Source organism: Lathamus discolor, chromosome 8 (assembly GCF_037157495.1).
Source record: "Lathamus discolor isolate bLatDis1 chromosome 8, bLatDis1.hap1, whole genome shotgun sequence".
Classification (NCBI taxonomy): domain Eukaryota; kingdom Metazoa; phylum Chordata; class Aves; order Psittaciformes; family Psittacidae; genus Lathamus; species Lathamus discolor.
In genome coordinates, this window is record NC_088891.1 from 20550380 (window position 1) to 20574442 (window position 24063).

Genomic DNA, 24063 nt, shown 5'->3' on the forward strand with positions numbered 1-24063 from the left:
TGAGCATTGTGCCCCAGGTCTCATAATCCTCCTAACGATTCGAGACCATGATTATGTCTAATTATCATTAGTAAGAATTATAATTACATAATAGCGTTCTAATTTTTAATAACTATAATTAATCATAGTTATTATTATTTCTAATACCTCATAGCTCTAACATTACTCCTGATACTGATTATTCTAGTCATTATTTTACTACCGCTCATTGCCACACCAGTCCTGCCCAGGAAACTGATGGCTCCAGGGGACAAATCTGGTCAGGAAGCAGTTGACCAGCCACATGTGCACAAGCATGTTCCTCCCTTTTCTAAAATCCCGGGAAGCACAAGGAAACACAAGGAAACACAAGGACACATGGGTGGCTGCGCTGGTATGGACATCACTCTGCGGAGTCTGGTCCTGCAGGAGAAAGGATGTGGTTCGGGACAACTGATGGGGATCTCCTCCTGATTCCCCCTTTTCCTTTTATTCTTCCATATGACTAGAACTCAAATTGCCCCTTTTTCCTCAAAAGAAACCCAACTTTTTGCTTGGTAGACAAATGCCATCCATGATTCCCTCACATCCTGGCGTGCCCCAGTTGACATGAGCAGCTCCATGAGGATCATCACCATCCTGAAGGAGCTGGGGACAGGGACCAGTTTGGGCAGCTGAAGAGTGGGTTTGCCTTGGGAAAGCATCACCTCCCATGATCTGGAGGAGGGATATGGAGTCTGGAGGTAGGATGTGCAGTCTGGAGGTGGGATGTGCAGTCTGGAGGTGGGATATGCAGTCGGGAGGTGGGATATGCAGTCGGGAGGTGGGTCACATCTCTGTGGGTCTTACAGGGCTGGTTGTTACCAAAAAACAAGTGGAAACACGCAGCTGGCTGCACAGTAAACTCAACATCCCTCGCATGGGTGAGGAACCCAACCCACCACCTCATTGGAGCCCACCAATGGCTCCTTAAGGATCTGGGTGCTCTCAGCTGTTGGCAGTTACCCTTATGGGAGGTGTGGCAAGCATCACCTGCATTGGGAGTGGGAGATGTGGGCTATAAAGGGTCCCTGGGCAGCAATTGCAGCTTGTGCTGTACTCTGGTAGGCAGGATGAGGCCTGGAAGCAGCCTGGGGTTTGCTCTTTTCTGTTCTTTGCTTGGGGAGGTTGTTGCCTACAACCCCTGGGACTTCTTTAGAGGGGAGGTTGAGCTATGGAGGTACAGAGAGGATCCTTCCTTGGGATATCCCCATACCTTCTCCCAGCCTTGGGCATGGGTGGACGTGTCCCAGCTGCAGGCTGCAGCCCCGCTGCACCCTGTGGCTGTGCAGTGCCAGGAGGCGCAGGTGATGGTCACGGTGCACAGGGACCTCTTTGGCACGGGGCGCCTGGTCCGGGCTGCGGAGCTGAGCCTGGGCTCAGCTGGGTGCCGGCCGGCGGCCCGGAGCGATGCTGAGAGCACCGTGACCTTCGTGGCTGGGCTGCACGAGTGCGGCAGCACCCTCAGGGTAAGGCTGGGGGGGATGGAGCCTTTGGGTGGGGGTTATCTCTTGGCTTGCATCTCGGTGCCTTGGGATGCTGAGACTGGATGCTGGAGTGGGGCCATTATCAGGGCCTGTAGGGACAGGCCAAGGGGAATGGCTTTAACCTGCCCGAGGGGAGACTGAGATGAGCTCTTAGGCAGAAGCTCTTCCCTGTGAGGGTGCTGAGGCGCTGGCACAGGGTGCCCAGAGAAGCTGTGGCTGCCCCATCCCTGGCAGTGCTCAAGGCCAGGTTGGACACAGGGGCTTGGAGCAAGCTGCTCCAGTGGAAGGGGTCCCTGCCCGGGGCAGGGCTTGGAGCTGGGTGAGCTTTAGGGTCCCTTCAACCCAAACCATTCCATGGCTGGCAGGGGTTGTGCTGTAGTTGGACTCGGGGAGGGTGCACAAGAGATGGGGAAGTTTTCACCCTGCCCAACACAGGTACCGAAGTCTTCCAGGACTCCCTGTGCTGGTGCTGCCACCTCGAGGAGGTGGGGGGGGCAGATGACCTGATGCTGGGAGCCACTGCAGCAAGCCGGCACTGGATGCTGCCTTGGAAGGCACCCGTGTTGCTGCTGCTTGAGTGTAGCATGAAGAACTTAAACTGGAAGTGGCCTTGCTTCCCTGGGAGAGGTTTGGTGCCATGAGGGTGAGCAGATCACCCCAGCAGAAGTTGCTCTGATGTCGTGGGAGTGACATTTCCCTGCCTGTTGTTCTGGGGCATGGAAACTAGAAGGAAAAACCCAGGCACTGGCTCGAACAGCTCTGCTGCTGAGCAGAGGCTGCGCTGGGGCAGGCAGGAGCAGCTTTGCATCCCTGGAGCAGGATGAGGGCCACTCACCTGCATCCAGCCCGTGTTCTATTGGCTGATGTCCATCTCGGTGCTGTCTCCAGGCTTCAATGTGCTGCTCTGTGCATGTGGCCCAAGGAACAGGGCTCTTGATGCTTGGGGATGTCTTTCCCCAGGTGACCCCGTATGCTCTGGTCTACAGTACAAGCTTAAACTACAACCCAGTTCCTCCTGGCAACCCCGTCATCATGCGCACCAGCCCTGCCATGGTTCCCATAGAGTGCCACTACCCCAGGTGAGCTGAGGCAGGTGAGGACCAAGCAAGCCCTTCTGGTGCCATGAGAATCTAACTGTGAGCATCTCTCCCCAGGAGGGGCAATGTGAGCAGCGATGGTGTCAAGCCCACGTGGGTACCCTTCCTGTCCACCCTGTCCTCAGAGGAGAAGCTGCCCTTCTCCCTGCACCTCATGAATGGTAGGTTTGGGGTGAGGGTTTCCTGGTGCTGACCTCTGAGGTGCTCGTGCTTCCATCAGATGGTGCTGGTGTCACTGCAGAGCTCCTGGGGCGCTGGGTTTGGTAGGGTTTGGTAGGGTTTGGGTGGGTATCCAGGGCCTGTTGTGCTTCACTGCTTCCACCCCAAGCTGGCTGCCCATTCAGCAGTGCCTGCTGACCTCTCTCCTTCCAGACGACTGGAGCGCCGAGAGAGCCTCCACCATATTCCAACTGGGAGAGGTCCTGCACTTCCAAGCTAGTGTCACCATGGAGAACCACGCACCTCTGAGGCTCTTTGTGGACACCTGTGTGGCCACCCCAACCCCGGACAGGAGCTCTTCCCCCCAGTATGCTTTCATCGACTTCAGTGGGTAAGAGCTGGCTGTGTCCTTACTTGAAGAGCACCCTTCTGCAGGCTATGGCAGCTCTAAAAGTGGGATCCTCTTGTGTCCAGGTGCCTGGTGGATGGGCAGCTGGATGATGCCACCTCGACCTTTATATCCCCGAGGCCCAGGCAAGATGTGCTGCAGTTTGCAGTAGATGCATTCAAGTTTGCAGGAGACTCCAGCAACCTGGTAAATCCTTCCTAAAGCAAGTGAATCCCTTCATCTAGATGTGGTTGTGGCCTCTGGAGCTGCATTCCCAAGGCAGCTGCCTCATGGTGATGTATGGGTGAGGCCATACATTGGAGCCTACTTAAGGAGCATGGCCCTCTCAGCCAGGTATCTCCTTTGGAGACCAGTTCTGATACTGGCCAAGATGAGCCCTTCTGATGGGCTTCAATAGCTGAAGCCTCAAGTGGCTTGAAGGAAAGAGAGCCTTGAGCTGCCCTGGGATGTTGGTGCTCCCATTGGAAGCCAACTTCATGGTGCATAAGGAAGCCATAAAGGCAAATGAGAACTAAACCCTGCCCCTGTTCTCCCCAGGTCTACATCACCTGCCACCTGAAGGTCTCCCTGGCTGGCCAAGCTCCAGACCCTCTGAACAAGGCTTGCTCCTTCAACAAAGCCAGCAACCTGTGAGTAGCTGGAGCAGCTTGCCCAAAGATGAAGAGCTGGGGCTTCTCATGTGGTGCCACCTCTGGGGAAGGTGGGGTGGGATCCAGGTGGGAGGGTTTGGCTCTCTCCTTTGAGATCCTGAAGGCCATGGGGCCATTGGATGGGCTGAGCACTGGGTTCTCTCCTAGCTGGGCCCCTGTGGAAGGCACCCAGGATGTGTGCTCCTGCTGCGAGATGAGGAGCTGTGGCTTGGCCAGGGACTCCAGGAGACCCCACGCTCCATCCCCATGGCAGGGGGGACGTGCCCGGAGAGCGCTGCCCTCCCAGCTTGGTATGTCTGTGTGCCTCTGGGCATTTGTCCCCGTCACTGTAACTGGCTCAGAGCTGCCTCGCTACCCCTTGGCTAATCCAGGATGCTCAAATGAGTCTGAGTGCTCAAAGGTCCTCCCTTCCAGATCCCTTGGTGAAAGAAGCAGATGTTGTGGTGGGACCCCTCTTCATCCACAGCTGGCGGCGTCGCCCAGTTCGGAGGATGCCTTCACAAGGTAGGGCAAACCCAGGGGAGGGGAGGGCTGGGGTGGCAGGTCCTGGCTCTGGCCATAACCACCTCCTTGCTTCTCCTTCCTAGATGCAGCCCAGTTGTGGATGGTTTGGGGGCTGGCCGTGGTTGCTGGTTTGGTCGTTGTGTTCCTCACTGTTGTAGGAGCTCTGGCTGTCTGCTGGAAGCCCAGCAACCCTGTTTAATTCAGATGCCACCTTTGAGTCTATCCAATAATAAAGTATAAGTTAAATGACTGAAAGGTTAAGTGAAGAAGTCTTCTTGGAGAGGCAGCCAGACCTTCGTGCTGACTGTAAGTGTGCTGCTTTGCCTCTCCAAACCCACCTGAAGCATCTTTCTCCTGCCCCCCATGTTCTCAGCAGAGCCCTATACAGCCTTTCCACCCCCATGAACAGAGCTGGCAACTGGATGCCAACACAGAGCACTACCCAGATGCCTTTTCTTGTCTGTACCAGCATGGAGTTCTATCTCTCTGTGGGGCTGCTTGGGTCAGCTCCATCTTGGTAACCCTTTATTCAATGAGGGCTTAATAAAACTTGCTGGAAGCTGGACTGGGGAGAGAAATGGAGCTTTGCTGGCTGAGGCAGGGAGCATGACTTGAGGGATTTTCCTAGGCCGCAGGCAGGAATTCCAGTGCCTGCCCCAAGGACTGTTTACACATAGTTCTATGTAACAAGCCTTGGCTGACATGGATAAACAGTCCTTGGGGCAGGCACTGGAATTCCTGCCCCACTTCCCCCCCCTTCCAGAAAGGAGATTTCTGACATGCCTGAGTCCTGTTTGCTTTGCTGCTTCCTTCTCCTGTTGAATTTGGGCTCTTTGCTTAGCACAGGAGCTGTGATGGCCAAGATGTGCGTGCCTCAACCCCAAGACCTGGGAGAGGCTCCTGCTTTAGGCATCAGTGGGAAGGGGCCCAGCTGAGCAGCTGGAGCTGCAGTGTTTGCTGCTGGAGCAAGTCCAGGTGGCTGGATGCAGGGAAAGCTGAGCCCTGTGAGGAGCTGGGGCTGGCTCACAGCATGGCTGCTCCTTGAGCTGCTTTGCAAAGGGCAGGAATCATAGAACCAGGACTTGTGTCACCTCTTAGCCTGCTCATGGGGAGCTTGGGCAGCTTGCTTGGTCACGGAGCACAGGGGAAAGTGGTACCTTGTGCAAGGGGTGTCTTCGGGTCCCATCCAGCACCCTTGGAGCCCCTCAGCCAGATGCCCCTTGCTGGATGTCACTTAGCACTGGGATCTCCTTGGTACAAGGTGCCGAGATGGATTTGAGCCTTTGGGTCACCTAAACCACTGTCCCATCCCTTCCCTTGGTGTTGGTTTGGTTGCTCGCAGTTCTAAAAGCAGATGAGCCCTCCCTCAACATGGCAAAACTAGTTCTAGGCTGGATCAGGGAGCTGCAGTGATTTGGAGTGGGGATTGGGCATGGCTTCCTCCCTTGTTGGGAGAGCTTGGTCCTTGTCTTGCAGTGAGATAGGAGCTTTCAGGGGGCAGTCTCCAGCATCCTCTGAGAGCTGTGAACTGTCAGAGCAGAAGGGAGAGGAGGAGAGCAGAGCATGGCAACGGGTAGAAGTGATCCAAGTCCAACACCGGCTGTATCAGGCTGGCACTGGCCATAGGTGAGGATTCCCCCACCTCTGTGTGCCCAGCCCAGGGCTACACAACCCTCCTGGAGAAGCAGTGCTTCCTCACCCGACCCGAACCTTGCAGCCCATGAGTTGTTGCTGCTGCCATGTTAAATAGAATCACAGACTCAACCAGGTTGGAAAAGGCCTTTAAGATCATCAAGTCCAACATGCATTTGGAACACTTCAGAGTCTGTGATTCCACCACTTCCCTGGGACGCCGATTCCAGAGCCGGAGCACCCTTGCAGTGAAGAAGTTTTTCCTGAAACTCAAAATTATGGAAAAGCATCTTAAGAAGCACAAAGTAAATAAATGGCTCCTCCAAAACCTTACAATTAGTTCCATGCAACACAGCAAACACATGCAATAAAAAGCTTAATAAGATGTAAATAGTAAGGTGCCATGTTGAACTATTCTATTAGGTGCCATATTAAACCGAAAACCAGTAACTGGCATTTAGGAAATACAGCTACTAAAACGGATTTAATCATCAGAAACTGTTTGGATTATTATCCGAAATTAAAGTAATGAGAAGATGATAATTTTAACAGGTTTAGGAGACTTTCTTAAATAGAAATCTACTATTTCAGTCACAGGATCAGGTATCAGTGTTTCATAGGAAAATTCATTTGGAGACAAAAAGGGTAGGAACAATTTTTAATCTTAATGTAACTGAGTACTTCTTGCTCAGCATCTTTCTCACCATCCCAATCACTCAAACTACCTCAGCTGGCTCCAGCCGAATCTGGTCTACAAGGAACTCTGTGATGTGGAAATGCTTTCTGGCTTCCTGGAGCAGCCCCTGCCCCTTCCTGGGCAGCATCACTGGCTCCGGTGGTGCTCAACAGCAGCACTGACCTCAAGTTTTGACTTAAAGCTTTGTTATGAGCAAAACTGAGCTCTCTTTTAATGTCTCTTTTACACAGCTGGGGGAAAGCACTGAGGTTTCTGCTTGTCCAGTGCCCTGGGACCTTGTGGTCTCTGTCTCCATCAAAAACCTGAGCTCACGCTCTTTCCCAGTGGTGCTGGACCATGACCAATGTCACGTTGTGCTTGGAATACAGGGCAGCTGCTCCTTGCTAATCAGGGAGCAGAAATCCCCTTCTTCATACAGAAGTACCTCCTCTGCCCTGAGTCTGGGCGTGTTCCTCCACCTGGGAATCACCTTTGCTAATGTGAGAGCTATAGCCACAAGGTGATCCATCAGAGGGATTTATTCTCCTGCTGGGATCAAACCCTGGTACCCAAAGGCCCACAGCCTAAGCTGGCCCCTGAGCTGTGGCTCTCTGGGGTGCAATGGAGTGAGGCCAGGCATCTCCCATGGTCCTTGCAATCAAGGACCCAGCCGAGGAGTGATGCTCTCCTGCTGGGTGTGGGGTAGCAGCTTATTTACCGATACAGCATCACCCGCTGCCGTTATCTCTGTGACGCATGGCCTCAGGAATCCCTGGCATTCCTACGCCAGTGCCAAGCTCAAGGTACTTTAAACATGAAGGAGAAGGCCTGGACCACTGACAACAGCAGGGCTGGGGCATTGGCTCCTAAGGGAAAGGCAGAAGGTTTTATACTTGCACATGTGTGGTTTTGGGGATGCTGAGCCGGACACAAACTCCAAAGCCAGTGGGATTCCTACTAGGAGAGAGCTGGCCCCGGTCTGCCCCAAAACCTTTCCATTTCATTTTCCCCAAAATGGCTCAACTCGGACATCCAAATCAGAGGCTTTCCACTGTCACTGAGGCCTGCCAGGGACATCCCAAAGGACAGAGAGGGATTTAGGGTATGAAACAGAGCATCCCTCATAGGGAGCCAATGGGATGCTTGCATTCCCTGTTAGGGAAAAAGAGTTAAAGACACTCAAAAGAAGGGCCAGAGACCCCAATTATGAGGCTTGAAAACATAGAGGGTGTCTTTTTAAGCAACTTTCCCTGTTCTCCAGCCATGAGGAGCTCGCAGTGGGTGGGATACAGGCTGGGATGCTGCACATGGGGAAGGGAGCGAGGAGTGGAGGACCTTGCCTCCAGCTTCTGCTGTTCCAAGTTCATTTCCTTGAGGGCAACAAAGCAAAAGAGCTGGGGAAGGGCAGCGGAGAGAAAAAATGAGAGGTTTTGGCTCTGCAGCCAATGACCTCAGTGCTGAAATGAGGCTGCGATGGAGCTTGTTCAGCCCTGGCTGAGAACAGCCATGCTCGTGTCAGTGGTGAGGGCTCTCCGTCAGCTGCTGCTGGCCGAGCATCCCGGTCCCACATGGGATGCGGGGGGATGTGTAAAGCCCCGTTTTGCGCTGGAGCTGTGAGCACATCAGCATCCAAGCGCAAAACCAAAGTCCCAGGGGGGCTGATGGCGCCGGGCAGGAACGGTCCCTGCGTAAGGGATAGGAAACACCCAGAGCGGGGTCACGGACCCTGCTCTCCTGCTCTGCCAGTTCCCCAGCAGCCTTGAAACCCCCCTTATCACCTTCTAACCTAAACAAGTCCCTTTGTACCAGTCTCCCCGTCTCCAGCCTCTGCTGAGTTTTATAAACAACTGCCCAAAGAGGCTGACAAAGACGTTTTCTCTCGCCTTGGGCAGCCCAGGAACGGGGGGTCCCAGCACCCCGGAAATGATGGGGTCACGCCTCCCCTCTCCCTGCACCCACGAGGGCCGGCCTTTGGGTACCATTGGTCCCCAAGCGGGAGCCCAGGGGCGGACAGCTCATGCTGCTGGGGGGGATATAAGGCTGGAGGAGCAGCCCGGGCTCTCTGTGCCAGGGCTTGCTGGAAGAGGGAAGGATGGGACCCAGAAGCGGCTTGATCCTCGCTCTTCTGTGCTGGGCAGTGGGCGAGGTGGCTGCCTACACTCCCTGGGACTTCTCCTGGGCTGACCTGGCGAGCCGCGGGGTGCAGGCAGACCCCCATGCCTGGTCCTGGCTGGAAGACCCCCATTCCCGATCCATCTCCAGCAGCCAGCCGGTGGTGGTGCAGTGCCAGGAGGCTCAGCTGGTGGTGACGGTGAACAGGGACCTCTTCGGCACCGGCCGCCTGGTCAACGCGGCCGACCTGACGCTGGGGCCAGCAGCGTGCAAGCATTCCTCACTGAACCAGAACTCCGTCGTCTTCACCGCCGGCCTCCACGAGTGCGGCAGCGTCGTGCAGGTAAGACCTTCACCCCCCCATCCCCAGGGTCCTCCCTGGCAGCCCCTCCGGGATCCTCCTTCGGGAGCAGCTCCAGGCTATGGGACCAGGTACAGTGATGCTGGGGGATGCTCTGTGTTCGGGATGCAGAGTGCCACTGAGGATCATCCCCAGGGGAAGGGTTCGTGGGTATTTCCCCCAAACCAAGGCATTTTCCCCACAGCTGGAGACATGCTGATGGTGCAAAGCCTCCCCATCAGACCCACTTTGCGCATGGTTTTGCCTATTGGGAAGTTCAGCTCACTGAGCAAGGAGCAGGGTTCCTTCTCCATCCCGTTTTCTTCCCTTTCTTTGGCTTTCCCTGGCATTTCCCAGGTGGGGGGTGGTCTCTCTGACAGCTTCCCAACGCTTTTCTGCCCAGATCACGCCAGAGTCCCTCATCTACCGCACACTCCTCAACTATGACCCCAGCCCTGCCAGCAACCCCGTCATCATCCGCAGCAACCCCGCCGTCATCCCCATTGAGTGCCACTACCCCAGGTGAGGCCTCCCTGCCCCTGGTACCCAGGGGGATCGCCAGGGACCAGCATGGGGCTGTCCAATGATGCCCAGTTATCCTTGCCCAGGAGGGAGAACGTGAGCAGCAACGCCATCCGGCCAACCTGGGCTCCCTTCAGCTCCACGCTGTCGGCGGAGGAGAGGCTGGTGTTCTCCCTGCGCCTCATGAATGGTAGGTGGGAAGTTGGGGTGGTTTCCACCCTTGTCCCAGTGTGGGGAAGCTCAGGGATGCAGCACCCGACTGGGGTGAACACCAGTGCTCCTGCTTTTGGGATGGGCCTTGGCTCTGGTCCCACGGGACCTCCCCTCTCACCCCTTGCCTTGCAGAGGACTGGAGCGCCGAGAGACCCTTCACTGGTTTCCAGCTGGGTGATGTCCTCAACATCCAGGCGGAGGTGGGCACTGAGAGCCACGTGCCGCTGCGGCTGTTCGTGGACAGCTGCGTGGCTGCCCTGAGCCCCGGCACCGACTCCTCACCCCATTACTCCATCATCGACTTCAATGGGTGAGCCGCAGGGACCCAGCCTGCAGCAACGCTGCGGGGGCACCCAGCAGGATGCTGACCCCCACCTGCCGTCCCTCCCCAGGTGCCTGGTTGATGGGAGGTCGGACGACACCAGCTCTGCCTTCATCACCCCCCGGCCCCGCGAGGACATGCTGCGCTTCAGGATCGACGTGTTCAGGTTCGCGGGGGACACCAGGAACCTGGTAAGGCTGCGAGTGTCCCCTGCCGGCCCCGAGCCGGTGTCCCCCCACCGGCAGGTCCCCACCTCTCTCCCTTGCCCTCCCTGCAGATCTACATCACCTGCCACCTGAAGGTGACCCCGGCGGAACAAGCCCCGGACCCCCTGAACAAAGCCTGCTCCTTCAACAAAGCCAGAAACACGTGAGTAGGCACCACACCGGGGGCAGGTCCCCTCCAGCACCCCACGGCCCCAGCCCTGGGGGGCAAGAATGCTCCGTGGGTGCTGGTGGGGGCTCTGGTGACGATGCTCGCCCCCTGCTCCAGCTGGGCCCCCGTGGAAGGCACCCGGGACATCTGCAGCTGCTGCGAGACCGGGAACTGCGAGTCCCCGGCGCAGTCCCGCAGGCTCAACGCCCTGGAGCGCTGGCCGGGCCGCCGCTTCCGCCGCCACGATGCCAAGGGTGAGGTCCCTATGGGGACAGAGGGGACACCCCGGGCTGCGCGACAAACCCGCCTCATCGCTGCTTCCTCCGCAGGGAAAGAGGCTGAAGCCGACGTGGTCATCGGCCCCGTTCTCCTCTCGAGGGCCCCGGATGCCGTGAGGGAGCAGCAGGAGGGAGGTCACGGTGAGTCCCCGCTGGCCCCAGCCTATGGCGTAGCCCCTGTGACAAGACCTAACAGCCCCCCTTGGTTTTGCAGGTGAAGCGACAGCGATGCCCGGCATAGAGATGTGGCTGATAGGCGTGGTGGCCGGCGTGGGGCTGGCGGCCGCTGTGGGGCTGGCCGCTGTGGGCTTGGCCGTCGCTGTGGGGCGCAGGAGATGCGGCCGTGCCTCGGCGTGAGCGTAGAGCGAGAGCCAAATAAAGCCATGGAACGACAAACGCGTCCGTGCTGCTCCCTCTGCGATCGCACCCTGGGGCCGGGCCGGGGCCGGGCCAGGACCCTCGCATCCCCACCCGGGTGTCAGCCCGGCCCGGGGCTGGGCGCAGAGCGGCCCCGCTCATGGGTGCACTGCGGACAGACCCCGGCTGCCCTCGGCCCCATCCGGCCCTCCCGCGGGATGCGGCGTCCCGGAGAGCGTGAAGGGGCTGGGCCTGGGGAAGGAGCGGGCTCCGCGGGGCCGCTGCCTGGTACCGCCCGGAGAGACCGGACGCGATCGCACCGCAGCCCCGGGGCCCGGCCTGGAGGACGTCGCTGGCGGCGGTGAGCGGGGCCGCCCCGGGCGCTCGGCTCTGGAGCCCGTTCCCCGTCGGGGCGGAGCGAGGAGCCGGCAGCGGCAGCCCCGAGCCGGGCTGAGGGGCGCGGGGAGCCCGCGGGGCTGCACCGAACCCCCCGGGACCCTCCACCGGGCCCGGCGCCACGGCGGCGGCACCGGCACCGCTCCGCCAATCACGGCCCGCGCCCTGTGCATCTCCGCCCAATCCGGGCCCGTCCTTTCCATGCGGCCCCGCCCCTCCCGGCTCTGGGGGCTCCAACGGGCACCGGAGCGGCCCCGCGGCGGAGCTGGCCCCGCCCTCCCCGGGGCCCCACACCGCTCCCGGCCCGCGGCCGCCGCTCCGGTCTGGGACCGCCCTCACCCCGCCCAGCCAATCGCAGGCCCGCCAGGGCGCGCCCGTCTGCACTGCACCCAATCGCGGCCCGCCTCTTCAATCCGGTCCCGCCCCCCCCCCCCGTCTCCGCTCAGCCCAGCTCCCGGCCCGCCCGGCCCCGCCACCCCCGTTCCCCGTAGGCCCCGGTCCCGGCGCTCCGCAGGGGTCGCGGTGCCGCTGCCGTAGGCCCCTGAGGCGCGCGTGGGGCCCCGGGGAGGGCGGGGGCAGCTCCGCGGCGGGGCCGCTCCCGGTGCCCGTTGGAGCCCGCAGAGCCGGGAGGGGCGGGGCCGCATGGAAAGGACGGGCCCGGATTGGGCGGAGATGCACAGGGCGCGGGCCGTGATTGGCGGAGCGGTGCCGGTGCCGCCGCCGTGGCGCCGGGCCCGGTGGAGGGTCCCGGGGGGTTCGGTGCAGCCCCGCGGGCTCCCCGCGCCCCTCAGCCCGGCTCGGGGCTGCCGCTGCCGGCTCCTCGCTCCGCGCCGTGCCCGGCAGGCTGAAGTCCCCAGAGCCGAGGGCCGCCAGCGAGGTCCTCCAGGCCGGGCCTTCCGTGGCACTGCCATCGCAGGTCCCCCACTGCTGGGGATGGGGGCGAGCGATGGGGGGGCAGAAGATGGGGAGACAGGGGCTGGAGGGACAGGAAGAAGGGGGGGGGGTAATAAGGCAGCAGGGGCTGGAGCTTATGTCAAGGCTGTGGCTCCCAAAGCATAACGGATGTCACCCAAGGTGACCGTGTCTCCTACCCCATGGGGCAGCGAGGAGCATTTGGGGTGTCTTGAGGAGCACATCCTGCCCACCCGCCTCATCCGATGTGCCCTTTGCTCCCCAGCGCCCAGGCTTAAATAAAGGCCCTTGGGACACACCTTGGGAGGGTTCCCCAGCCCCTTTGTGTTGGGGACATCCGCTGGTGGGCCGCTGTGCCCTCAGTTAAACGCCAGGCTCTCAAAAGCAACGTGTTTTAATGAATTCTGGTTTTAAAGCTCGTGAAAATAATAAAAATATTAATAATAATCATAAAAACCCAGCCCATGGTTTCCAGTCATCTCAAGGACTCCGTCCTTGTTTCCAAACAGGCAGAGCGGGCCCCGCGTTAAGGTAATGGGATACCCAGCACCTTTGATCCCAGAAGCAACCAGAGCATCCCTGCCCGGGCAGCACCTCCAAATCCAGGCTTGTCTCCTCCCCTCCCAAGGAGGTGGCATCACTGGAGACACCCCCCCCCCCAATAAAAAGATGCCAAAGGGGTTAAAGACTACAGAGCTTTCTATTGCTAATATGCGATTTACGTCCTTTATACAGCATTTATGGGCCCCTGCCTTTATTCCAGCATTGGTTTCCCTTAGGAAATGGGATAAAAACCAAAAGATTAAGGAAAAGTTAAGTATAAAAAACTATTTCAAAGACTCATTCTTGCTTCCCCTTCTTTTAACATGAAGAAATTGGGGGGGGGGGAGTTCTCTCTTTCTGGGGGGGTCTCGAGGAGCTGCTGATGGTCTCTGGTGGGACAGAGGAGCCAGCTCAGGCACTGTGTTGAGAGGGGGACAGAGGTGGGGGCAGGTGAGGTCCCTCCGGCCCTGCTCCCATCAAGATCTGAAAGGAGACAGAAGGGAAAGAAGAAAAATAAACCCAGGATTTGGGGAATGCATTGAGGAAAAGATTTTCAAATGCTGTTCTAAAGGCAGAAGGGGTGGGGGTCTCTTGAAAGTCATCTTCCTTCTTCCCTGGAATAACCAGGAAATTCAATATATAGGGAGTGAGACACCAACCCCAGCTCCCCCACTCGCCAAATCCAGTTTCTTTTTGATGCCGAAGGAGAAAAACTGGATAAAAGGGAGGAAAAAGGGGCCTGAGCCCTATACGTGGGGGGTTTTGACGGCTAAGGGAGCAGAGAAGGACAGATGGAGGGAGGACAAACGGACATCTCCTTACTGGGAAATCTTGCAGTTTGTCGTGGAGACGTAGCGCCCGGTGTAGTGGATGTTGCACCTCACCACGTTGTTGGTGAAGTCCGACTCCAGGACGATGTATTTGGGGTTCACTTGAACCTAAAAACGAGGGAAAGGGAAAGGAAAACGCTGTAAAACGTGGTGAGAGCGGGGATGAGAAGCACCTAAACCCATGTGAAGGGGATGGCACCGAAATAGGTGTGCGGTCCCAAACCCGACCACAGAACCATAGAATCAACCAGGTTGGAAAAGCCCTTTAAGCTCATCCAGTCCAACCGTTCCCAGCACAGCCAAGGCCACCACTGACCCATGGCACTGAGGGCCTCATCTACACAGACACTTGCAGGGAGGGTGACTCCATCGCTGCCCTGGAAGCCTGTTCCAGTGCCTGAGCACCCCTTGGTTGAGGAGATCCCAAGGTGACCCCAAATTGGTACTGTTTGCCCCTAAAAGTCTCCCCCCAACAACCCCGTCCACCTTTAGGACGTAATTCCCCGGCTGCACATCGGTTATATCGATCCACTGGCAGTCAATGTCAGCGTTGTAGGTGTCGTAGCACCCCGGGCTCAAGCCCTGCAGGGACAAAAGGGGGTTCAGGGTGTGCCGGGGGGGGATGACACCCCAAGATGCTCCTTGAGCATCCCCCCATGAACCTGGGTGTGGGCTGTGCAGGCGTAACGCTTCAGGTTGCCGAAGTCACAGGTCGTGTCCTCCAGGCAGAAGCTGGCCTTGTGGCCCTCAGCCACCTTCCTCCCCGTGGTGGCATCCAGCAGGTCGTAGTGGCTGAACTCATCCATGCTGTGGTAGTGCCTGGGGAGGGAAAAGGAGGGACAGACAGAGTGACACCCCCCTTCCCCCAAATGGCATCATCCCCTCCCTCCTCCCCCCAGATGTGATTTTGGGGGGTCACCATCAACCCTGGCTCCACACCGGCTTTCAAGCTTCCTCCCTGGGGACATATGGAGTCCATATGGGGACAGGGTGCCCAGAGAAGCTGTGGCTGCCCCATCCCTGGCAGTGCTCAAGGCCAGGTTGGACACAGGGGCTTGGAGCAAGCTGCTCCAGTGGAAGGGGTCCCTGCCCGTGGCAGGGGTTGGGACTGGATCAGCTTTAAGGTCCCTTCAACCCAATCCATTCTATGATTCCACGATTCTATTAAGTGCAGGAGCTTGGTGGCTTTAGGGCTAAAGAAGTGAATTAGGAGACACCACCCCCCAACCCCCCCCCCCCCCCACCGCCCCAGAGATCTCAAGGCAAAACCACAGAAGGGGGAAAAAGCCCTTTTGGAAGCCTCCAAACTGGGACGGGCGGAGGGGCCTGGGGACACTCACTGGTGGCAGCTGTGCCATTCCCAGCTGTGCCGGGGCCGGCTGGGCAGGAAGTCGGCCGTGCCCTGGTTCTTCACGCGCTGGGGAAACCTCAGGAGCACCCGCACGTCGTAGTCGGTGGTTTCCGGGGTGTAGGCAGTGCTGGGGACGCGGCAGGGTCAGTGCCTCTGCCCCCCCCGCCCCGCGGAACAGGAGACCCCCAGTGCCCCTGAGGAGGAAAACCCCCGGCGTTTCCTCCATGGAAAAGGGAATTAGGGAAGAAGAAGGAGGGGAGAGAAGGTCCCGGCCATGCAGCACCCGCCAGACACCTCCCTCCGGCCTCCTTTGCGCTGTGCTTTGCATCAAGCTTCCCTTAGCTCTTTGCTTTCCCCTTCCCTCTGCCTTCTCCTCTCCTTTACCCTCCTCTCCTTCATCCTTCATCCCCTTCCCTTCCTCTTTCTTCTTTCCTCTTCTTTTCCCTTTCTTTCTCCATTTTCCTCCCCATTACCTTTCCTTTTCCCTATTCTTCTCTCCCCTTTCCCACCCCCTCTTCTCTATCCTTCCCTTTCCATTCCCCTTCCGTTTCCCTTTCCTTTCCTCTTCTCTTTCCTTATACCTTTTTTTCCCCTTCCTTCCTTTCTATCCTTCCCTTCACTTTTCCTTTCCCCTTTCCTCCTCCCTACTTTTTTCCTTCTCTCCTCCATCCTTCCCCTTCCCCCCCTTCCCTTTCCCTTCCCCCTTTCCTGTTCCCCATCCTTCCCTTTCCCCATCCCTTCTCTCCACCATCCTTTTCCTTCATCCTTTTTCCCTTTCCCCTTCCTTTTTCCTATCCTTCCCTTCCTTCCCCTCTCCTCCATCCTCCATCCTCCTCCCCATCAACACATCCCCCAGGCACCCTCACATCCTTCCTCTCCAGCTGCCCCCTTACCCCAACTCCCCACTCTGTCCCCCCATGTCCCGGCTCTGTCCTCCCATGTCCCCCTGACCCCACGGCTGCTCCTACCTGGCCAGACACTTCTCCTCGGCAGCGCAGCGCAGTGAGTACAGGTGAGCTCGCTGCACGTAGGTGGATGCTTGCACGTAGTTGGGATCTGGCACCAAGTCGGGGAGACCTGCAGGAAGATGGGAACAGCCCTTGGGGACAGCCCTTGGGGATGCAGCAGCCCCCTCTGGAAGCAGCCGGCCCCGGCCTCGTGGGGACCTTTTGCTTGGGCCACCCCCATGCTGTTTCAGTTCCAAGCTGCAGATCCTCCCTTCCCCTCCTCTCCCCCCTGGCTCCCGCTGGCAAATCCCAATCCTCCATTTTCCTGCAGCGGGATTGCTCAACCCGGCCTCCTGGAAGCGATTCCACCCGGCCCTGGCTGCCCTGCAAAGGGTTATTGGGGTCCCCCGGAGCCCCCGCAGCTCCCACCCTTATGGCAGCAGGGACAGGGGGTGACATGACCCCCCCCGGAAATGTGGGGTCCCTATTTCCTGCCCTGTTTCCTGGGTTTCACCCCAAAATAAGGGTGAAAGTGGGGGCTCTGCTAACCCCAGCCCCCTTCTCCTCCCCTCCCACACCATTATCCTTCCTCTCCTGTAATTCCCAAAGGAACCTCCCAAAATGACCTGCGGACACACAGACACAGCCACAGGGACAGGCCGGGGTTGCCTCACTTTCCAAAAGCATTACAAAGCCCAACTACTCCCTTTCACACCCCCAAAGGCTCCTTCACAGCCTCCGACCTGGAAAGCAGCTGGAATCAGCCGCTCAAGAAGGACCAGGATGGAGGAAGAGGGTGGGGATGCTCCCAGGCACTCCGAGCCTCAGTTTCCCTCCTCACAGCCCTCTGCAAAGCCAAGCCCTGCTCCATAGCAACCTCTGCTTACCATGAGCATCCCTCCTTCCTGCAAGCTTTCCAGCCTGTCCCATCCTCATCCCTGCTCTAATCTCCATGCCCATCCTTGTCCTCTTTCTCATCCCTTTCTTCATCCCCATGTTCACCCTAATCCCCATCCTCATCCCTCATCCCCACCCCCATCCTCATCCTCATCCCTCATCCTCTTCTCCATCCCCATCCTCATCCCTATCCACATCCTCATCCCCATCATCATGCTCATCCCAGTCCTAGCCCTCATCCTCTTCTGCATCCCCATCCTCATCCCTTCACCATCCCCTTCCCTGTCTTCATCCCTATCCCCAACATCATCCTCACTCCTCACTCCATCCCCATTCTCATTCTCATCCCTATTCCTCATCCCCTTCTGCATCCCCGTCTCCATCCTCACCCCTCATCATCCTTGTCCATGGCCCTTGCAAGGGACCAGGGGGCTCCAGCCACACCAGCTCCTCTGTTTACACCCAGCCTGCTTCCCTTTTCCCCTTTCTTTCCCCTTTTCCTCCCCTTTTCTCCCTCTTTTTCCACGGGCTAAAAGAACAATGCCTCCTTGTTTCTTGGCCTGCCTTCCCTCGAGGGATCACGTCACTCCATTGGAGCTCGTTTCCTGCCCCGCTTGCTTGGTCATCGCTGCTGATGTAATACCCGGGGGGGGCTGCACACACCAGGGGGAAACCGGGAGAGCTTGGAAAAGCTTTCCCCCTATCCTTAAGACCATGAATCCTAACACAAGTGATGGGAAAGAGCCCTGGCCCCGTCCCGCTCGCGGGAGGAACATTTGCCATCGTTTATAAACCAGCTTTTCCTCCGCGCTGGTGTTCAGAATAAGTTCTTGGATGCTCCAGAGAGAAACCCAACTGCTTTCCCAATGGGAAGCTGGAGTTTCCCCCACCGTGGAGCTCGCCCTGCACGGCCCCGTTGTTATTGTAGGGTCTCAGGCCTGGTTTTCGCCTCAGCGAAGGGTCAAACCGCTTTGGCAGGACCCGGCCTCGGCACCCTGCAAATGTCCCCTTGTCACAACAAGGGCACCAGAGTGTCCCTGTCCTGAGGCTTTTTGCTGAGCCAGCACTTTGGCATCTCCTGCGCCCCGTGATCGCCTCCGCAGTGGGACAACCACAGCAAGGAGGTGTTTGGTTTTCCCGTCCCAGCCCTCAGCTGCCCCCGGGAGCTGCCAGAGGAGATTTCCTTCCCATTCCCCATGGAAAGCGCAATAATAAAGCGAGGCAGGCCCGCTCCCCAACGCTGTTTGTGCAGGTGTGCCCAGCTCAGCCCAGAAATCCCAGCTCCAGCAGTTTTCCAAGAGGGAGGCTGCTTCCCTCCCTGTGCCTGGCAAGGCTGGCTCCCTGCCCTGGAGATGGAGGGAACACCAAAGGGGTAGCTGTGAGCAGTAGGGATGGGGATGTGGGGACACGCCGAGTGACTGAGGTGCACCCCTTCATCCCATCCCCACAGCATCCCTCCTCCAGCACATCCTGACACCCCTCTTCATCTCATCTCGTCTCATCTCATCTCATCTCATCTCATCTCATCTCATCTCATCTCATCTCATCTCATCTCATCTCATCTCATCTCATCTCATCTCATCCCATCCCATCCCATCCCATCCCATCCCCACAGCATCCCTCCTCCAGCACTTCCTGACACCCCTCTTCATCCCATCCCATCCCATCCCATCCCATCCCATCCCATCCCATCCTTCAGCACCTCCTGGCACAGTTCTTCATCCCATCCCCACTGAAACTTCTCAGGATCCGCAGTGGTTGCTAAATGCCTGAAGACAGCAAGAAACCCCAACCCAAACCCGTTCCCAAGCTCACAAAAGGGAGGCTTTCCCACCCAGAGTGCCACCTCCTGGCCCAGGTGCCTCATCCATGGGTGGCAGCATCTTCAGGTGCCACCGCGACTCAAGCTTAGTGGGTACCAAAATCCCCATCACCCCATGGGATTTCCCAAACCCTTCCCACTCAAGAACCAACCCCTGGTGACCCATTGCATGAGGGCAAGGTGAGAAACCTGCTGGAGACAGAGGAAAGCAGGGGACAGGGGTCCAGGGTGGGGTGAGGAAGCCCCTGGAGATGCCTCCTGGGGGTCAGTTGAGAACGGGGAGCAGCAGTGGGAACCGGCACCTTGGCTGAACTCCACAAGGAGGGGTGGGCTACCTGCCCCCATGGCTTAGATGCCAAGTGGACTTCACCTTCACCACCCAAGGCCTCCTTTGCATGAGATGATTCTGCCCCTGAGCAAGACCTGGGTGATGCTGGGGTTCCTCTGCAGTGGTCATAAGCAGGACACGTGAAGACTTTCAGTGTCCCCATCTCCCTGCAAAAGCCTGGTCTGATGCATTTATCCCCCTCCATCGATGAAGCCATGGGAGATGCTGCTCTCCCACCTCCACCATGACCTGGCCACCTATAGATTTAGGGCTGGAAATTATTTCCTTCATCCTTCTCCATCCTTCTTCCCGTTCCTCTTCCCTTTTCCCTATCCTTCCTTCCCGTTCCTTCCCTCTCCTCTTCCAAGACGTCTTCATGGGCTGGTTTGGATGGAGGAACCCACCATGCTCCCACCAGCCTAAATAAAAAGCCTCATAAAAGCCGGCGGGATCTAATTGCTTAATTAACCCCCCAGGTGCCCCCGAGAGAGGCCAGGAATGCCGCACATTCCTGGCGGAGCCGGCTGGGATTAGGAGGCTCTTAAAGATCTTAAGGCGCATAATTACCATCTGATTCGGCTTTATAAAGTGTTTTGCCCAATTAAGGAGCCTGCCTGAAGGGTGGCCCCCAAGGAGGTGACAATGTTTGGCTGCACAGAGCAGCAGGTGACCCGGAGGAGAGGCCAGGCAATGGGGTGGTCCTAGGGACTCGCCTCCCTGGGATGCTCGATGCTCTTTATTCCCTTCTTTATTCCCTTATGAAGAAGGAGGCTGGGGGCTCCTGCACCAAGAGGTCCCATTGATGGCCAACAACGAGGGTTGTCCACCCCGAAACCCTGGGCAGAGCCACAGCACCATCACCTCCTGGCCCAGCTTCCAGGGATCCTTGAAGGACACAGCCTTTGCCAACAGGAAGATGCTGAGCTTGGCAGGCATCTTCCCATTTCCCTCTGTCGCCTCGGGTCATCTGCAGGGCAGCCATCCCGGGCGACACGGGACTGCCAGCATCCCTCATCCCTGCATCCCTTGCCCCTGAATCCCTTGCCCCTGCATCCCTTGCCCCTGCATCCCTCATCCCTGCATCCCTTGCCCCTGCATCCCTCATCCCTGCATCCCTTGCCCCTGAATCCCTTGCCCCTGCATCCCTCATCCCTGCATCCCTTGCCCCTGAATCTCTTGCCCCTGCATCCCTCATCCCTGCATCCCTTGCCCCTGCATCCCTTGCCCCTGCATCCCTCATCCCTGCATCCCTTGCCCCTGAATCCCTCATCCCTGCATCCCTCATCCCTGCATCCCTTGCCCCTGAATCCCTTGCCCCTGCATCCCTCATCCCTGCATCCCTTGCCCCTGCATCCCTTGCCCCTGCATCCCTCATCTTCCCATCCCTCACCCCCACATCCCTCACCCTGCAGGAGCAGCTACTCCCAGCGGTGCAGGCAGAGATTCAGAGATCCAGAGGAAGATCCTCTCCTCACAAACCCTGATCCCAAGCTCTTTTCCCACACGGCCGCGGCGGGGCCGGCCGGACCTCGCGCTGACCCGGCTGCTCTCACTGTGTTCGCTCACTCGCACGCAATGGGGCAGGGCTGGGACAAACGCTTCCCCTCGGGAATGGGGTTTTCTCAGAAAGCAGGGATGGGGCTGGCTGGGCCATGGGGTCAGACGGGTCAGAGACTCCAGCTGAGATGGGCTTCCCAAGGGACAGGCCGGGAACAGATTCCCCAGGCTGCTGCTCCTCACGCCCTCCAGCTTTGCTTCCAATTCCACCACGGAGCAACAACCGCTCTGGGCAAGGCTCAGCCAAAAGCCACAGGATTTCATCAGGATCAGGGTCAGTAGGGCATGGAATGACAGTGTCCCTGCTGGGACCTTGGGCCCTTGCTGCAGCCCAATGCATCTGTAGGGACAACTGGCTCCAGGCAAGGCAGCACAGACCCACCTGGGAAGTGAGCATGCATAGCATGTGCCAGGACACACTGTCCTACTCCAGGAGCACGGTGTTCCCCCAACACATGTCATCAGCCACCCCGCAGATACAGGATGACCTGGGATGTGGCATATGCCCCCCCCCCAGGAGGCAGGATGGCCTGGGACACAGGATGGCCTGGACACGGGATGGCCTGGGACATGGCACAGACCCACCCCACAACCAGTGTCTCCCCCATCCCACAGCACAGACCCACCCCATCAAGATGGGATGACCTGGAACATGGCATAGACCCACCCCAAGCCCCACCAGGACTTGCTCCTTCGCACCCCTTCCCTTTCCTCCCTGGTTTTTCATCACCTCAAACGTCATTCCCAAAATATGTGGAGTCCCCAACAGTCCCACAGTGGGCCCTGGGCCACATTTGCCCTCATAGACAGCATCCTTGGAGAGCAGCTGGCACCAGCCGTAGATGCAGAAGGCTCTGCCCTCAGGGATACCTTCTCCCTTAGGTGCCCCAGAGCATCATCCCACCCCGGGGAGCTGCCACCCACCCCAGGGCCCCCCTAAACTCACCCCGTCCACCATGGCTGGGCCTGTAGACGCTCCCGACGCTGACCCGGGCTTGGCTATCGGGGACGGCTTGTGGTATCTCGGGGTTCCTGGCAGGCAGGTAGGGCTCGGGCCGAGGAACCCCGTAAGGCTCCAGTGCCCGGAACGGCGGCTGCGGCTCGTAGGGTGGGTACTGCCCCCCGTACCCCGTCCCGGGGGGGGCCTGGAGGTTATCCGCCGATGCGATGCCGTGCCCGCCGGGTTGCTGGTTGCCGTACGAGTCCGGGCTGCCCTGCTCCGGCGAGCCGCCCGCATCGTGGTACAGGCTATGGGAATACCGGCGGTCCAGCCCATCGACCGGCTGCGGGGCGGCGGGCACGTAGGGGCGTTCGGCCGCCGGGTAGTACCCCTGGGCTCTATAGGGGCTCTGCTCCTCCCCGTAGTCCTCGTAGCGTTGCCGGGGTTGGAAGGGGTACACCACGCTGGCGCCCGCCGCCGCCGAAGCCACGGCCGCCCCGCCGGTGCCGGTGCTGCGGTAATAGGTGTACGCCTCGTCGTACACCCGGGGGGCCTCGTAGGGCTCGTACTGGGGGGCGAAGGGGAACTGGGGGTACGCGGGCTGCCCGGCGGAGGCGAAGGCGAAGGAGGAGGATGAGGATGAGGAGGAAGGCTGGCGGGAGCGGCCAGCAGGCCGGACCCGCTGCGAAGCGGTGCTGTCGCCCACCGGTCCCTCACGCCAGTTGTCGGGCACCTGCCCGAAGCCGAACGGGTGCCGCGTCTGCCCCCGAACCGTCTCGGAGCCCGGGCGCGGCGGTACGGCCGGTGCCTGCCTCCGGACGCTGCCCGCTCCGCCGGTCACCGCTCCCGCCAGCAGCAACCGGTTCCCCCCGGGTCTCTCCTGCCCCGCCGGTACGTACTCGGCGCCGCTGTTGAGCAGGCTGTAAACGCGGCCGTTGTTCTCCCACTGGATCAGCTGCCTCCACGGCTGCCCGCCGCCCGCCTGCTGCTGCTGCTGCTGCCCGGCCGCCAGCAGGCACAGCCCGCAGCCCAGCGCTGCCCACAGCCCCCACGCTCCCCGCCGGGCCATCCCGGGAGCGCCTCTTCCCCCCGCAGCGCCGCCGCCAGCCCCGGCCCAGCGGCTCCGGGCCCGGCGCAGCGGCCGCGCTACCGGCGGGGGAGCGGCGGGGACCGGGGACGGGGAAGCGGCGCTGCCGGGTCCTAGGAACCGCCTCCGGCCCCGATCCTGCCCTCGGGAGCCGGGAGGAAGCGCTGCAGGGTGCCGGCCCCGAGGTACGAGGCTTCCGCTCCGGATCAAACCCCGGAATTTGGGGTTGTTTTACACGGTTTTTTCAAAGCCTGGAATGATACACGCCTTCAAACATTTGGGGGGAAAACGGCGGGTTTTGGTCCTAGGAACCGCCTCCGGCACGGATCCTGCCCTCCAGGGGCCGGGAGGAAGGGCGGCGAGGTGCTGGCTGCACGCAAAACGCATCCATTCGGGACAAACCCCCGACTTGTTCGGCTTTTCCACTTTGTTTCAGCCTGGCACGGCGCACGCCTTCAGCATTTGGGTCGAATTCGGCTCGTTTCGGTCTTACACAACGGGCTCGAAATAGGGGTCGGGCTTGTGGAAAGCGCTGATGGGGCAACGCGACGCAATCCTGGCCGCTTGCAAGGACCCCATTTCCCCCTAAAGGGACCCGATTCGCCCTGGTGACTGTCCCACGCAAAGGCCTGACACCAGGGTGAGGGCCTGGGTGAGCACCTTCACTCCTTCACAGAAGCTTTCAACAGGTTTCAAAGGGGAAACTGCCAAAAAAAAGGGAGTTTTCCCCCAGAACTTGTCTCTTTGTGACAATTTGTTGTTTGGGTTTGTTTTCCCTTGATATTGTGTCCTAAATGAGGCCGGATCCTGCACAAAAGGGTTTTAACAAGGAATAAAACCAGAGACCGGTTGGCAGCTCAGGGCTGGGAATTCTAAACAGAAAGGGGGGATGTGAGGAGTGAATCCGGGGGTCTCCAAGCCTGCTGCCAGCTAGATCCAGCCCATGCAAACCATCAGCACACCGGCACCATCGCTCCTCAGCATCACAGAATGAAGGGCCTGTGCAAACACAACAGAGGGGCTATGACACCTCATCCCCCCCCCCAGCGACCCCCTGCATCCCCCCCCACACCTTCCTACAGCCCCACACACCAGAGGGACACATCCGCAGGGGAGTATTTCAGGGCAGAAATGAAGCTGGGACAAAGCATCCCTCCATCCTTCCCTCCATCTTCCACCATGGCAGCCCTCAAAAGCTGGAGCGGACACCCCGGCCCAGCCACCCCGCTGCCACTGGAGCTGCCCGGCACTTCCCTGTTGCTTTAAATCCCGGCCGTAGGGACGTGTGTTTTCCACGTGTAG

At 59.1% G+C, this 24063-nt stretch overlaps 3 protein-coding genes across 3 annotated transcripts; 2 read left to right on the plus strand and 1 right to left on the minus strand.

Annotated features, from left to right (window-relative positions):
* The first annotated feature begins 1057 nt into the window (after positions 1-1057).
* Positions 1058-4579, plus strand: LOC136018699 (zona pellucida sperm-binding protein 3-like). Its single transcript, XM_065688200.1, has 9 exons — positions 1058-1487; positions 2466-2584; positions 2660-2763; positions 2975-3152; positions 3236-3356; positions 3708-3799; positions 3968-4110; positions 4235-4324; positions 4408-4579. The coding sequence occupies exons 1-9, from the start codon at positions 1092-1094 to the stop codon at positions 4521-4523; spliced, it is 1359 nt and encodes a 452-aa protein (XP_065544272.1). The 5' UTR covers positions 1058-1091; the 3' UTR covers positions 4524-4579.
* Positions 4580-8617: 4038 nt separating this feature from the next.
* LOC136018991 (zona pellucida sperm-binding protein 3-like) lies at positions 8618-11190 on the plus strand. Its single transcript, XM_065688723.1, has 9 exons — positions 8618-9087; positions 9488-9606; positions 9693-9796; positions 9952-10129; positions 10212-10332; positions 10419-10510; positions 10634-10770; positions 10846-10935; positions 11009-11190. Exons 1-9 carry the CDS (start codon positions 8725-8727, stop codon positions 11149-11151), a joined length of 1347 nt encoding a protein of 448 aa, XP_065544795.1. The 5' UTR covers positions 8618-8724; the 3' UTR covers positions 11152-11190.
* A 1645-nt stretch (positions 11191-12835) lies between these two features.
* LOXL1 (lysyl oxidase like 1) lies at positions 12836-23451 on the minus strand. The gene is made up of 7 exons (XM_065688570.1): positions 21681-23451; positions 16152-16260; positions 15173-15310; positions 14495-14651; positions 14319-14414; positions 13825-13940; positions 12836-13485 (listed from the first exon to the last, which is right to left on the minus strand). The coding sequence occupies exons 1-7, from the start codon at positions 22741-22743 to the stop codon at positions 13479-13481; spliced, it is 1686 nt and encodes a 561-aa protein (XP_065544642.1). The 5' UTR covers positions 22744-23451; the 3' UTR covers positions 12836-13478.
* Between the last annotated feature and the right edge of the window lie 612 nt (positions 23452-24063).